Below are 16,262 nucleotides of genomic sequence, written 5' to 3'. Positions count from 1 at the left end.
ACGCGGTGTGCGTTTACACACAAGGGACTGCATCTTAATTTCATGCTGATATGCAAATATCATTTGTATACCAAGCAAATTTTAACCTTAGTCCTACTCAGAAACCAAAGATCTTACATTTCTTACAATTTAGAAGTCGTATTATTGTAGCTAGTGAGGTTGGCAGATTCTGAAAAAGAGTCCCAATTGATACACACTATGATGACTTAAGAGTGTCAACTTTTCATGTACTGGCTTGACAAAACACTGAACTGTACAGCAAATGACAAAGACCTGGAAATTTTCTGTTTTTCTTTAAGTGAGCTAACTTTGTCCCACAAGATTGAAAAATGAGTACTCCAAAGGCATCAAACAGTTTGCAGAAAACGCTATGAAGATAGATGGCTGACAGGGAGGAGATCCAGCAGCTAGTGAAGTGGTGTGCTGAGAAACATCTGGCTCACAACATCCAGAACACCACAGAGTTGATTGTGGAAATTAAGAAAGCCTCATGAATATGATGATGAAAATAAATATCAACAAAAACTCTAAGATTGCTTTTTTTGTATCCATAACTTAATTTAGTCAAACTTTTAAATTATATGCTGCAGGTAAATAACTACAGAAGGGTAACAAAAACATATAATAACTACTGCAGATGCTTCCATGTAGAATATTAAAATTCACTGGATAATTAGTAATAATCAATACAAATAAAAATACAATATTTTTTAGAAGTTTTTGAAATCAGCAGTTTTACCCTTTCTTAAATGTTTTTACTTGATTTGACTGAAGTTTAATGTTTTATGTTTCATTACACTGTACATGTCAAAATAGGTTATTGAGAGACACAGCAGTGTGACTGACTGGTTATTAAGTGCCCAACAGCTGAGAAAAGGAAAGTCCCACCCCTGCATGGTACAGAGAGTAAAATGCAAGTGTAAATCTTTTTACTTAGGATCTAATGCAGGGGCAGTGGAAAAGAGGAAGTCCAATTTCCTTAAGCAAAATCCCATCCTCCTAAGTGTAACACACACACACACACACACACACAAACACACACACAAACACACAAACACACACACACACACACACACACACACACACACACACACACACACACACACACAGGTTGATAAGCACAAAATCCCTTCATTTCATTTAAAGCTAATTTGATTTGTTATTGTTTTCTGCCATTAGTCAGTGATTATAGGATCACCAATTTCAGCAATTCTCTTTTATATTTCCTACATTTAAACATTTATGCCTTCTCTGTTACTAATTTGACTAAAATTTATATTAAGATTCAACCCTACAAAAACACCACAAACACAAACACAATTCAACATTGAGCTAAATAGAGAAAGTCTACATGACATGTTTCCCAAACTGCCCAATAATGTTAAATTCCCATTATGAATCCACACATTCAAATTTCCCATACTTTTCCTTTTTAATATACTTATATATATAAATACATACATTTGTATAAGTCATTCTTGATTTTGGCTTCAACCTGTGATTCAGCACAAACAAGCAAGCTGGTGGAGGCACGGAAACAATGCAAGTAGAAGAAAGAACAATCCATGAGATTGATATAAAGTCAGAAGTCACCTTGAGGCCCAAAATAATAAAATCAAGTGAGAAAACAATAGAACAGTTAACAGGATGTTAATACCACCCCTTAATGTCCCAGTCACCTTATGTTGGCAGCAGCTTCTGATGTAGCCATCAGGAGGTCTCCATGGAGGAAAGGCGGTCTCCATGCTCGAAAACAAAACAAACTATACCTGTAGCTAACATATCCATGGATTAATTAGTCGTGGTTGCATTATTCATTTTCTGATACAACAAGTATTCAAAATGAAAATAACACTTGAGTGGAACGCAAACACTTTGCGAAATCGTGAAACAGACGCTGACTATACTCTTTGTTCAATAGTACAGATAGCCGAATTTAAATCATAATAAAACTGTTTTGAAGGGAAAATACTGAAAATTAACTAGATTACACCAGTAAATTCAAGTAATCTAGTTAAAATCAGCAATCTTGCAAAGCATCTTGAAAGAAATCTTCCCATAATAACTGCAATAATCAACATCAACATTTTTGCTGCACTGAAAAAAAAAACCAAAAGGTTTGTATGGCCAGTTTTGTACAGGATACAGTCAGGGACCAATGCTCAAGACAGGCCAAGCTCTACGCATCACTACACAGCCAAGCTGAATGGCACAGCCCTGCTACTGTACGCACTCTTGCAGGCAGCCCTCATTCATATACATTTTCTCATTAATCTCATGTTTAAATGCTTAGTTTCAGACATTTGTCATGCTTGCCCTGTTACATAGTTTGTTGCTGACAACAAACATAAACCTTTTCCCACAAGACAAGCTTTGGGTTAATATGTTATATCTTTTATTATAAAACGGAGCAGTTACCTTGTAGGGTGACTTTTTAAAACTCCATATTAGAGTAAGGCCTTAGATCCACATGAAGCGATGCTGCAGACTGTCATGCTGACCTCCACAAGTTATTCAGTCGCTTAAAGAAGATTGTCCACATGATTACAGTTTAGAGGATGAACAGTCAATATTAAGTTCCTGCGCAGACAGTATCAGCCGATCAGTGACAAAGATGAAGACACTAAAAAAAATTTGATATCACATTGAAAAAAGAAAACAAAAACAATATAAAAAGAATTGACTGCTGCTGGATTCATTTCAGAAGCAGAAGCTACAGTGGCGTTGAATGCAGCGGTAGAGTGAAAAGTTTAAGGCAATACTGGCAAGCACCACACCACAGTATCAGAGTGATCTCTGGGGGAAGATATCCAGTAATTCGTCGGTTCAGTACAGGGGAGGGCAGAAGAAGTTTCTCACTTGTCCTGCATTTTTTCCAGAATTGGCACAATCATGTCAAATTTAGGCCTCTTAGCTGGGTCTTCGTTCATGCATATCTTCATGAGCTTGCAAATGTGGGGTGAGATGCCGGGAGGGATAGTGGGCCTCAAACCCTCCAAGGCAACCTGAAGGCCAAAACAGACAGACATTAGATACTGTCAAACCTCTAGACAGATATCCCTGAATTAATGAAACGTTGCGGTTCTACCGACCTTCATGCCTATTTCCATGTTAGATAGGTCAGCAAAGGGAACCTCTCTGGTCACCAGCTCCCAAAGCAGGATAGCAAAGCTCCACATGTCCGCTGACCGACGGTTGATATCCTCTGGCTTCTTCTGCAGGGCTGTGCACCACAAAAAGCAACAAGTGAAACACACAACAGACACCGCCTCCCTCTACTCTCAGCAAAAAGCTCTCCTATCCAAGCTCAGCTGAGTATATAGATAACACTTACATGTGTGCTCATTGGATGTGGAAAGATACAAACTTTTAGGCCAAAGTGCAGAAATAGAAGTTCTACATTAAAGTGGTGTATTATTTAAATATATTTAACTCAGGCTGGAACTAGCCTTTTTTTTGTTCATAGACTACAATACTAATAATACCTGAACTATCATTCACTTAGATTGTTAAACACATGCTCTTTCCATCTGTTATTTACAGGGTGTAAATGATACAAAGACATCCTTGCTGAAGATAAGGCCTATTAAGATTCTTCACCTCCGCCACATCTGCGCATTTTTACCTTATCACCAGCAACGCTCTTTGTGCTCTCAATTTCATGGCTCACTACCCACTATAACTATACTGTATGTAGGCTGTTTCTATGGTAACTAACGGCAACATCTCTCCTGCATCCCATGCAGCCACAGCCACCATGCTCCATATGCCCCTTCTGTAAAATTAAAACCTCAGTGCTGCAAAAGTTCCCTGTTTATTTTCTTTCCTGTTTTATAACCAGTTTATGTTTCCATCTTGCTTGGATTTCACTGTATCTCAAGGGGAAAATCAGCTGTAGATTACATTTGGCTCAGAGACAGTCTCGAGTTCCCTGCATCTATTTTTCACGCTCAAGCTTGTGTGGCTTCAGTTGTCACTTTAGATCTGTGCTGTATGAGTGATGCCTACCCTCTGGGGCTACCCATGCAGGAGAGTACATCCTGCCAGGACACTGGAAGGAGAACTTGACGTCTGCCATGCTGATCCTGGCTGTCATGTCTTCATCTATCTGTGGAAATGAGGAACACCGAGTGAGATGTCACTTTAAAGTGTAACAGACATCACTTTCTACTTGTCCAGTTTTCTGGGGCAACATAGTTGTCTTTTAATAGGTCATTTAATTACAACAAGTGGGTAATTCTGATTGAGAAAGCAATGCTGATATCACAACTTCTTCTTACCATAACACTCTTGCTGTTGAGATAGTGGCGAGGGATCATGGGTTCAAGTGTGTGTAAGAAAGCCATTCCACAAGCAATGTCCAGCGCAAACTTCACCGCCTGTGTCTGGTCCACCACAAAGTCTGACAGTAGGATGAGGAACACACAACAACTGGTTTCAGCTATTTGGACTTTCACCACGTAACAGGTTGACAGTCAAATTCCTTCTGTACAGAAAGTGATGGCAACATAATGACAAATGCTTAAGTGCAATAAATCACAAATCCCTGCAAACCACCAGAACTGGTGACAAGTACGGACTTTGTGACCCGAGTAGAAGTACTCACTGGTGCCTTCATGCAGCACGTTGTAGAGGGAGCCATAAGGCATCCAGTGTGTGATGATGATGGGGTGAGGGGCGGGAGGAGACTGACATGCTCCCAACATGGGTAGGACATTCGGGTGGGAAAATATCCTGGGATGGAGCCCAAGAGGGAGGGACACGGGAGAGAGACAGACGGACAGAAAGAGGCAAAACCACAGAGGATTTGACATAAACAGACGGCTCATGTGCGATGCAACACCCCCCAAAATAAAATAAAAAATACATAAGGTTTGGATCAGCACAATGCAAACAGACAAATGAGTGACAACAACAGCACAGAGCAGAGGGTTGTAATAAAGACACGATTCAATAATAACCTGAGTTTGGGATATTCCTCATTGAAGTCTCTGCTTTTCCTTGTGGTCCAGTCACGAATCTTTAGCAACTTAACAACAATTTCATTTCCTTGCCAGCGTCCTTGCCACAGCTAGAGACGAAATAAATACAGAAGAAGTGGAGTGAAGGACGTGTACCTTTAACTGATCATTAGCAGTTCTGCATGAATATTCAGCACAATAAAACAGTGAAGACAAGAATATAAAGTACCTCTCCCGACTGGTTCTCGTTTATTTTAGCGAGGAGAGAAAGCTGTTTGAAGTCAATGCCTGCATGTTTATTCAAAGTACCATTGCCTAAAAACACAAGATGGAGACAAATTTAAGTGACAGTTTGAAGTTCAGACAAAAGCCGCATTATTCATGTGAAATTTAGCACAGCACTACACTGACAGAAAAGCTGTGAGACTCACGGGGTCGAGTTCTGGTGGTGCCTTTCCAGAACGAGTCCTTGAAGGGAATTTTAGTCAAGTTCTGACCCAATTTCTCAGCCTTTTCTGGCGGGTGGAGAAATGAGAAAAATCAACACAGAGCAACAAAACAGAGACAAGAATGGTTGCTACTAAGATGCATTTGAAACTAGTGGAATAATCAGCTGTAATGGGCAGTTATACCTCGGAGGAGTTCACGCAGGTGAGGTTTGGCTTTGTCCATGGGAGTTTCCCCATATTTGTTACAGATGCTCACCTGAGCCCCATTAGTCACAAGGTCCTGGGAAAGAGTAAGGAGTGGTCTCAGTGACATTTCCTAACAGTTATCATGATGGGAAGTGACACATGAATAGATAAGCCTCTTCTCTAACACCAGCAGGGGGCGCACTAACCTCAGCCACTTGGTCTTGGCCCCAGAAGCAGGCGTAATGCAGTGGTGTGTTCCCGTGTTCATTGGCTGCATTTGTGTCCGCTTTGCACTGGATCAGCTAAAAGAAAGAGAAACAAAGGATTATGTGCAAAACAAAGCTGGTCAGATCTTGTTTGGGCTGTATACAGGGATGACTGTTAATGTTGCCAAGAAAAATCATGGGAGTGTGTCTTGCCTGTGGACACATACCAGGGGTATTGAGACATGACTAATATTAAACTCAATAGCTGCCTGACAGCTATTCTAAATCAGACACCCTGCAGCAGAAGCCTCACATTATGGCAACAGTACTGTGCACAACACTGACATGCAGATTAACTTTGTATTTCTTTCATGGCCTGACATCAATGCTTTTCAATAAATACAATTATAGAGCAGTCGCTTTGTGTTTCTTTATTTCACCAGCTAGAGATGCTTTACAAAATCGACATTAAATATGTACAACCACCTGGACTTTCACATGTCAACTGTTGCATCTCCAAAAGTAAACCAGTGGATTACAAACCTTTAAACAGGACGTATAGCCACGAGATGTCTCTTAAAAAGACTCTAAGAGGAGTGCTGCAGGTGAGTTTTCTTATGCTGCATAGGCGCTTGTACAGACACAGACTATCAGGGAATGATAGTCTGAACCAGCTCCTTGTACTGGAGCTACTGACTGATTGTTGAATCAATGTATTACTTATCTATTACTTATTTTGGAGAAACAATCAGCATATAACAACAATCAGCCATAGATTTGACATGCAGCTGATGCAGTTGCCCAACTGTACAGTCCGTTTAGGAAATTAGCAAGTAGCCAAATTGACTGTCCCCGAATAAATACAAGGATTAAAACATTTTGAGGAAAATCACCACCTCTTTCATATCATAAATCTGTTCTACTCTTAATAAGCAGCAGGTAAGCAGGTTTTATAATCATAGCTGCAGCCATTATAACATTACATTTTCCCTTGACACTGACAAAACTGATGAGCCCTCCCTTTAGTTTAAAATTGCTGATGGCAGGACTGCAAGAACAGACAAGACCTTTGTTTTTCTAATCGCTGCTCGATGACGACATTTTAAGTTTCATAATATTCTCTGTTTATGAGTCAAACTTAAAGAGATACATCAACATTTTGGTCATTCAAACAAATATTGGTTTGAATCATATATTGCAACTCAGAAATATATACCATAGTTGGATTATCAGTCATGCTGTAATGACAGAGAGTTCATTTATATTGTGGCAATCATCTAAAAAGACTTTTACTGTGGAGATACAGGAACCAGGAAGGAACCCTCTTTCTAGCTGTACGCCAGTGTTTACATGAACCTCACCTTTCCCACAATTTCTCGATGTCCATGGCTGGAGGCCAGGTGCAGAGGCGTGTCGTCTCCACGGTTCATGACGTTAATGCGAGCTCCTCTCATGATGAGCATGTCCACCACGCTGGAGCGGCCTTCCCTGCATGCCCAGTGGAGAGGGCTGAAGCCGTGGTCATCTCTACAGCAATAGAGGAGAATTCACATTCAGCACAGGCTCCACTAAAACCTTCAACATAGCAAGGACTTGGAATAACTGCAGGAGAGACAGGAAATGTTACTAAGTACGACCCCAGGGAGAGAAAAGTATACGAGAAAATTCAGCCCCAAGTTATCTACATTAAGTTTTTCCCTGCAAACAGCTCTGTGGTAAAACAGGCACAAGGCCAAGTGGTACAGACTGGGAGTATATTCTGGAACGGATGTGTTTTTGCTTTGTCAATCAAAATATCACTTTTCAAAAAATTAATGAATAAAAGACAACAAGTGTGCATTCCAGAGAAGAAAAGGATGGTCATCATAAACAATATAGTTGCACGCAGAGATTTGGGCACCCCTGGGCAAACGACATATTAAACTGATTTTTGAAGTGAAAAGAAGTAAATCGAACCCCTGCTGAAAACAGACATTAAGAATTGAGCTGTTCTTCAAATGATAATGCCTTTTGTTTAAATGTTTAACAGTAACTGTGGCATGTGCAAAGGTCTGGGGACAACCTAAGTCAGTCCTTGTTAACTTAGTATGGTGTTCTTTTCTCTTTTTATCAAATACTGGACTTTCTTCCCAAATATCTGTCCACAGCACTCGTTTCCAAAATAGCTCTGGCTTATCCAGATGTTGCTGTGCCTTAGGGTGCTGACTTTTGTGATCAGATCCTGTTTGTGCATCAACGCTGCACAGTGGAATGGTGCACCACCAATCTAAACTTTCCTGTAGATCCTCTGCATTCATATGAGGGTTTGCTTCGTCTTTCTGCCCTTTAGACAGTTCGGTTCCTAAGACTTCACAACACAACAGCCCTGCGGTAAATCCTCCCACTTCTTATTATGGCACTGACACTTATAGAGCTGTTGAATCATACTATGTACTCCTAAGTAGGGCTGGGACGATTATCCGACGTAATCGACGTCGTCGATTATAAAAATTATTCGACGTGGAATTTTAGTGTCGACGCGTTGTGTAAAACCACACAGGGTAAATGTTCATAGAACAAAACCGGAACTTTCTAATGGGACCGTTTATATCCATCGTCTTTGGTTTACCCGGATACAAGCGCAGCGCAAGGACTGGGACAACGTGGTGACGTAATTGAAGTCATTGACTACGTGAATGATTTGCGTCTGTGTAATCTATTTGAACAACATGGCGGCGTCTACCAGCAGTACGACGGAGCGTGTGGAGCAACACACGGCAAAAAAGGCTCGCACACGGTCCTCCAAAGTTTGGGAATACTTAAATCTTGACACCAACAGTGCGGTAGTCTGCAGACTCTGCAAAGTGCATCTGGCATATCACTCTAGCATGACAGTCATGCACGAGCACACAACACCCTGGTGCAGCGAGTCAAGATGGAAGCAAAACTTAATTGCAATAAAATTACTGTTAGGTTAATAAAAAAAATAATCGTTAGATTAGTCGAATAATCGAAAAAATAATCGCTAGATTAATCGTTTAAAGAATAATCGTTTGGGACAGCCCTACTCCTAAGAAGTATTTATAATATTTTGTTTGTTTTATTAATAAGTAGAGATTGAATATTAGAAATAACTCTCAGTATAACGCAATACAATTCAACAGCACTACAGAATTAAGTTGTTTTGGCAATTCAAAGCTGTTGTTGCCCACTGAGCTGTGGAAGCACATTATCAGGAATTTCATTTATGCTTCTGTCATTTTCTTCCTTTAAAAAGGGAAGTGATGCAACTCACACTGAGACAACAGCTAAAAGGCCCCTGGCACTCATCATTCCTCTTTGTCTCAGTGACACTGGCACTGGCACTGACACATGTAGGACAGTGGCCTCGATTACATGACAGAGTGACTAATGGTGTACCTCCTCAGAGAAAAAGAGATAAAGAATGAGAGATTAAGACACAGCAAGAGCTGAATGACAATCAGGAAATGGCTGAAAGGAAAAAAACAAAAAACAGTAGGCTGAGTGTTTGCTACCGTCCTTATAAGGGCCAGTGAGACTTCCGTCAGCAGTGCTTCACCCACATACACTCCAGCTGCTGTGTGTGATCATGTCTCCACTCCATTATCTTCTCATTCAACTCCATCCTCTCCCTCAGAGTTACACTAAACCAGCTGGACTGTGCTGCTGATAAACACCACTTTCCACACACATTCATTTTCCATGTGTGCTTCACTGTTTGGGCAAAGACACTGCACAATCCTCCTGTCAGTAAAGTTATGCCCGTATTCTGAAATTATAGTAGAGTAGGGAGACAGCAAAATAATGCAATCTGAGAACTGAGGGAGTATTATGAATCTGCAGGAATTTGAACCGTCTGCTCCTCCACCACCACCACCATCAATTCACTGGCTTGTATTCACATGTCCTGCAGAGCTCGGCTCAAAACAGCACCAAGAGCCCCACAGAGACCCTCAGTCCCACAACACACATCTATCTGTGCATCTGGGTGACCTGCTGCAGTCACACCAGATCTGCTCCCTGTGCAATTTCCTCTCAGCCCAAAAGGCCAAATCCTAAAAACTAATTAGCCTAAGCTTATGAGAGAAAAACTCCCTGCAGGCTCACATCCATGATTTTATTTGTTTTCTGTGTTAAGCTTGAGTCTGTTAAGGGGAGGAGGTGGACTTATGACAAACTTAATGGCCATAATCGTTAGAAGCAAGAATGCCCACATGAACAGAAATATCAATCCTGTTTATCTGTATGATCTTAGATTCACTATTTACAAATGACAAGCTGAAATGTTAAATTGGTTCAGGAGTCAATCAGCATGAAAATAAACTGCAGCTATTTGTATAGTTAATTAATCGTTTACCTCTTATCAATGAGAAGCTACAGTTTTGTCTGGTCCCAGCTTCTTCAAAGTGAAGATGTGCTGCTTCTCTCTGTTATACATCATTGCTAACTGACTTACATTTGAGCTCTGGTGTGTTGGTTGGACAAAATAAGACATTTGAAGATGCCACCTTGGACTCTGTGTAATGAGGTGTCAAAACTACTGTAACACCAGTAAATTTGTAATGGGGATAGAAAACGTATTGTTTCAGCAATTTTGTGTGCCCATGTGCAACAGCCCAATTTTACAGGATGCAGTACAATAATCAACTCACACAATACATGACCCATTTTACTACAGACTGGAAAAAAAGCAAAGCTAAACTAGTTTAGCATAACTTAATTAAAAAGGGCCCCACTCCACCTAAAATCGCTAAAAATGTACTTAAGTGGTGACAGCAAGTGAGGCTCAGTGTGTATTTTCTATTCACTTTTTTCCAGACTGATCTTCCCTTTAAGCAAGCTTCATCCTCACAACCCAAAGGCAGTTCAAGTGCCAGGGTTTTCTTCTGCTCACCCCCTCCACTCTGGCTGTGGTAATTTATTTCAGGCACTTCCACCTGCCAACACAGCTCAGTTTAGCAGACGGAAAAGCCCAAGGAAGAGCCCCTGTCTGCACCCTGTATGTCTCTGGCCCGACATCCTCGCCAGGTCATGTAACAAACCTCAGCCGAGGGACAAAAAATTCACAGAAACAGTCAAGTAAATGAAAAGAACATCCACAGAAGTTGAATAAACAAGTTTCCCAAGACTTTGTACACAAGAAGTAGGACTGTAACTTCTGCTGTCATTAAAGTGGCTGAGGCAACAATGTTTAAACGTTGAGAAACTAACCTCTGTAAGAGTTCTTTTCTCAAGTCAAGTCTCTACAATCATGGAGGACATACATGAGAAGAGCAGAATTTAAGCTACAGTGGGCTAGAATCACCACCAATATCTATTATAACTACAACTGCTGTACCCCAGAGGGATACACCATGTATCTGTGCATATATTATCCTCAGATACATATCGAAATTCAATTTTCGTCATAGCTGATGCCTGATACAAATGGTAATTAAGACTGATAATGTATAGCCTGAAAACAGCTAAACTGTAGACAATAGCTAGCCAACACTGGACTAAACAACAGCTGCAGACTCTAAACTCAGACTGGTCTAAGACTGCAACAAACAATTATCATTATTGCTTAATCTGCTGATTATTTTCTTGATTAATTGTTGCTATAAAACAGAGAAAAATGCCCATGTTTTTTGTTGTTGTTTTGTTCAACCAACTGTCCAAAACTCTAAAATATTCAATTTGCTATAATGTAAGACAACGTGGCAGTTTTAACATTTGAGCAGCTAGAAACATCAAATGTTTGTGCCTGAAAAATTACTTAAATGATGATTCAATTATAAAAACAGCAGCCAATTAATTAGCCAATCAATTAATCCACCATTTGTTGCAGCTCTATGATGATTCTAACTTTCTTGAAAGGGTATCAGTTCTTCCAACATGCTTGTAGAAATGTGGGATAAAGGTATGCAGAGTGAAATTCCATTTGGTGCGTGTGTAATAACCCCGCTGTGTCAGACATAATTTAAACCTGACAATCTGTGTGAACTCATTAACATAAACTGATAATGCTGCTTCCCAACCTCAACAACATTTAAAATAAGTGCTGTCCTACTGTCAGTAGCAATCATGCGTGAAAAGTTAATTGTTCTGCTTGAACTATAATTCACACATGTACATGGCTTCTTCTGGACATATATGATGAGGAGGCTAAACACAGACAACCATAAAAGCCACAATTACACACTTATAGGCCAAAGAAAACACCAGAGCATTTTAGTCCTTTTTATGATCAAAAACACCAAATATTATCTAAATCTAAACTGCTCAAATGTGGTGATTTCCTGCCTCTCTCTGTGACATACGATATGAACAGATTAATTGCGAATGAAAATACTTGTCAGTTGCAGCTCTAGACTAATCAATTAAGCAGCTCCACATAGAACTTAAATTTACTTAGAATTTAAAAACCAAATGGTGATTCAAAACCATCACATTATGCTCTATGCCGATTTTCAACACAGAAATATAACCCTCTACTAAAGTGACAAAACATATTCAGAGAAGACAGAGATGATGACTATACAACATTAGGGAGAGTTTCAAACGTTGTAATTAACTGTTGTAAACTTTGAAGAAATGTTGAGGGGAAATGAATGGAGCTATCTAATACCGCTGGGAGACGAATGCCAGAAACATCAGTGGAGGAGGGGAAGGTGATGTGCTGTTATGGCTTACTGTGCATTCCTCTTTTGAAGAGAGAGAAAAAAAAAATTCACTATTTAGCCGCACGCACACGCGCACACGCACACACACACACAAAGATTCACTATCCCGTCATACATAACTCTTCCAGTCCTGCCCACTACAACACTCCCCCCCCCCCTCTCTCAGTTTTGGTAGGTGGTAAATGGTTCCCTTAAGGCCTGTGTGTTATTCCTTGTAAGGAGATTCAGCATTCCACTACTACTCTTCTTGTGGGAGTTATATCTGTGTAAACATACCGTCAATGAGCAGTAAAAAAAATAATATAGTGAGGATCTGATAGGCGGGGATATTGTGGGTTTACTTAAATATAGAAAGGGAAGAACTAGAAGTTCTGTAGGGAAATGAAAAGGCAAGAGTAAATGTGTTTCACCCACTGGGGTGATATATCAACCAGAAAAGGGAACTTGACATGTAATCAGCTAATGGACAAGTCATGTGGAGATGCATGTAGTACCCATACTGGCTTAATGCAATCATACAGTCTCACAATGATCAAAGAATTAAAACAAATAAAAGAGAAAGAGGCTTAAAAAGCTGACTGCAGCATCCTGCATGTTCTGATATGATACTTGGATACTGCATATTATTATAATTCAACTATTTTTGAAAATTATGAGATCGCAATAAAGGTGAGGATTTTTTTCAAAAATGCCTTGCAACAAAAACACAACACTGACTAAATGACAACTATTAGTTAATTATTCACAAATTAGTAAATCAAAATGCTCCTAAAGACATCTGTGCTCCAGAAGCATGAAAACAACACCGTGTTTTCATATGCTGTCTTACATGAATAGGTAAGACCGAATATTATGTGTGTGGATGTTATCAGAGTTACTTCTCTTAAAAAAAATCATGATTCATTTCACATTATCACAAGGTGTGAAATTAGAGTTGCTATGTTCAATTTTCTCAACGGTAATCAGAGTAAACAAAAATAGGGCTTTCCATATTCAGAGTGTTTTGCAAATGAATCAGTCAGTATAAAAGACAATTCAAGTGGTTGTTAATGTGCTCTGCCTTCCTTCTTACCATAAATGTACCAAAGGTACCATAGGTAAAAAAGGTACACATAGTTATTGTGATTAAATGGATTAATTCATTCTGTCCTTGTTTGCTTTGAAAACAAATAACAGTGGTCAAAACCCAGAAAAGTCCAAAAGACAATCATCCTGGGTGGCCATCAGAATTTGACAGGCGAGCTCTGCCAAGTTTTTCTTCACAGACTCAGTTAAAGATACAAAGGAAGCTCAGGATTGACTGATTACCTATATCTATCAGACAGATATTTTTTGTGCTCAACATGTCGAATCTTACAGAAGCTCTCAGTACTCTCTACATCTAAATCTTGCATTAATACGTCCCCATAGATGTCTAGGTTTTTTCTCTCTCTTTAGAGCCTGACTTTGCAGTGACAACTGAAAGCGTAACTAACTCTTCCATCACTGCGTGTTTCCTGTCCAACATCATGCTTTTGAATTATTCCACTGGCATTCCAGGCATAAACATGTGCCCACAAGGAAATGGGTTCAATCTCAGGCCACAATCTCACTGGGGACTGAAAAGGCGGGCTCTAAGTCTGCAGCATTTAAAGTAAGCAATGATACTGTAGTGTAACTGATGTTGCCTCGGGATTCTGATTCACTGATTCCAGCATCACAAATTCATGTTGTGGAAGTCAAGTGCAATTGTGCAAATGTAACCATTGGCTAAATAATGAAGATAGAAATGACACTGAACTACAGTCTATTAGGCTGGACAATAACTTTTAAATGATTCTTCTGTCTGTACAGATATTTTGTTTAAGAGGACAACAAATTAATTAAGCCACAAGCCACATTTTCACCACATCCTTAATGACAATAATAGCCTACTGGACATGAGGTCATGCGTGTGCTATGTGCTAATCTTGACTTTAACACAGTAAATCTTTATTCCATTGGATTTGTAAATTCTGGATACCATTAACACTGACAAGAAATACATACATAAATAAACCTTAGCTCACCCTTGGTTGAGGTCATTCTCTGTATTGTCCAACCATAAGCGAACTGCTACTGCATTGCCTTCCCGGCACTGCGTAAAGATGTCATCCATTTTGGCTTGAGTGTTGTTCTCCTATGGTGCACTCGTGGGAGTAGATGCAGAACTAAACTGGAGGAGTTGAGAGAGGAGGCCCAAGGGGTTCAGGAGAGTCCTGGCCAGCATCAGTCCCTCATCTGGGACAGTGAGGGACACAATCGGAGATGCTCAACAGCACTCCAGCAACCCTGAAAAAAGGGAAACACAAACAGGGATGCTGCTCTGTTATAAAACTTTTCTCTTAGTACCACTTCTTTTCCAGCCAGGTATTGCTTTGTCACTCCAGCATACACTTCGGTTTTATAAATCCAAAAAGAAGAGAGCCAAGCAACCAACAAACTTTGTATTGTGTAATCTTATCCAACTCTGTAATTCTGGGTGGATGCTGATTACAGCATTGTGACTCACAACACTTGGCCATGACTATCACCCTGCACATCATGGTAGAAAAATATTTTTATCCAGCATTATGTTCATTTCTGTACTTCCTTATTTTATTTTTGCCTCTGTTTTGTGATACTAAACTAACAATACTAGGGTTTTCAACCATTAGAAAAATAAAATTAAAAATTTGTAATTTCTAACATTTTATATACCAAAGAGACTAATTCATATGAAATAATGGTTATTTACATCCCTAATTTGATCAAGTGTAAAACAACTTCTTAGTAAACGCAAAGAGAAAATGCAATGTAAATGACTCTTCCACATTTCATAATTCACACAGCCTGAACTAATATGAAATTGAAGACATTACTGAAGACAACAAATTATGACAAAGTGTTAAAAAAAAGCATAGAAGTAGGATTACAGTTTAGACTCATTACAACACCTATGAATGAAGGAATACATTTCAAATATTTGAATTAGCCAGAAACTCAAATAGAATAGGTTATGGTAGATGATGATAATACTACAGCTGCAGGCCATCTTAACAGAACATAAATCCGCAGTTTAAATCAAATGGGACTTAAAGATTGACTTTGTTTTCCATTCATTGTTTATCGAGTTCACATAAACACGCAACAATCTGGACTCACAGCAATTAGTTTATCGGCAACAGTTAACAGCAGCCTGACTAGCTGCACTGCTATCCGGCTAACACAGGGGATCAGCTCGTTTCCAGCTTCGTTACCTGGTTATCCCTTCAGCCCCGGGCAGTATCACAGTGTGTTTTCATTACAGAGGATAAAAAAGAAATGACTGTATTTAGTTCCATACATAAACCAGCATCCTGTGGTTGACTAAATGACCCAGGTTTTTGCTAACAAGCTAACCAACTAACCTGACGCCGCGGACTGGCTCACTCATTTGAAGCTGAATGACTGAGAATAACACTAAAAAACGTAATTTGGTAGTTTAAGCAGGTCCCACTGAAAAATGAGCAATAAACTCACCAGATATGTTCGCCTGTTCCGGTGTAATGCAGTTACAGAGCAGGAGTTATTAGCAGCGTTAAGTTATCTCCAGTGGATTGAATGTAGGAGGACGTCCACACCCTCACCGCCTCCGTACATACGTGAGAGGAGGAAGAGAGCGCCCCACCCCCTACAGGCGGCAGGGGGAACTACAGGAGGTCAAAAATATTCACCGCCTCAGGTCATGTTTATTTATCATCATTATTATCGTTTTTTAATTGGTCTAATGAGATTGTATTTGTATAACAACCAGGT

At 39.8% G+C, this 16,262-nt stretch overlaps 1 protein-coding gene across 1 annotated transcript; it reads right to left on the bottom strand.

Moving 5' to 3' along the window:
- Positions 1-1,413: 1,413 nt before the first annotated feature.
- Positions 1,414-16,126, bottom strand: LOC130167179 (integrin-linked protein kinase). Its single transcript, XM_056373133.1, has 13 exons — positions 15,987-16,126; positions 14,516-14,777; positions 7,164-7,329; positions 5,803-5,898; positions 5,594-5,690; positions 5,393-5,476; positions 5,191-5,276; positions 4,962-5,071; positions 4,607-4,734; positions 4,281-4,402; positions 4,009-4,108; positions 3,093-3,223; positions 1,414-3,005 (listed from the first exon to the last, which is right to left on the bottom strand). Exons 2-13 carry the CDS (start codon positions 14,602-14,604, stop codon positions 2,856-2,858), a joined length of 1,359 nt encoding a protein of 452 aa, XP_056229108.1. The 5' UTR covers positions 14,605-14,777; positions 15,987-16,126; the 3' UTR covers positions 1,414-2,855.
- Between the last annotated feature and the right edge of the window lie 136 nt (positions 16,127-16,262).

The sequence above is a fragment of the Seriola aureovittata genome, chromosome 4 (genome assembly GCF_021018895.1).
Source record: "Seriola aureovittata isolate HTS-2021-v1 ecotype China chromosome 4, ASM2101889v1, whole genome shotgun sequence".
NCBI classification, from domain to species: domain Eukaryota; kingdom Metazoa; phylum Chordata; class Actinopteri; order Carangiformes; family Carangidae; genus Seriola; species Seriola aureovittata.
Note: the sequence above shows the minus strand (reverse complement) of the source record. Positions and strands in the feature narration are given on the sequence as shown.

Coding starts and splice junctions, on each gene's coding strand:
- LOC130167179 (XM_056373133.1), bottom strand. CDS start 14,604: ATGGATGACATCTTTACGCAGTGCCGGGAAGGCAATGCAGTAGCAGTT. Junction 5,899..7,163: donor ATCGAGAAATTGTGGGAAAG/GTGAGGTTCATG, acceptor TCTTTCTTTTAG/CTGATCCAGTGCAAAGCGGA. Junction 5,277..5,392: donor CACCACCAGAACTCGACCCC/GTGAGTCTCACA, acceptor TTGTGTTTTTAG/GCAATGGTACTTTGAATAAA.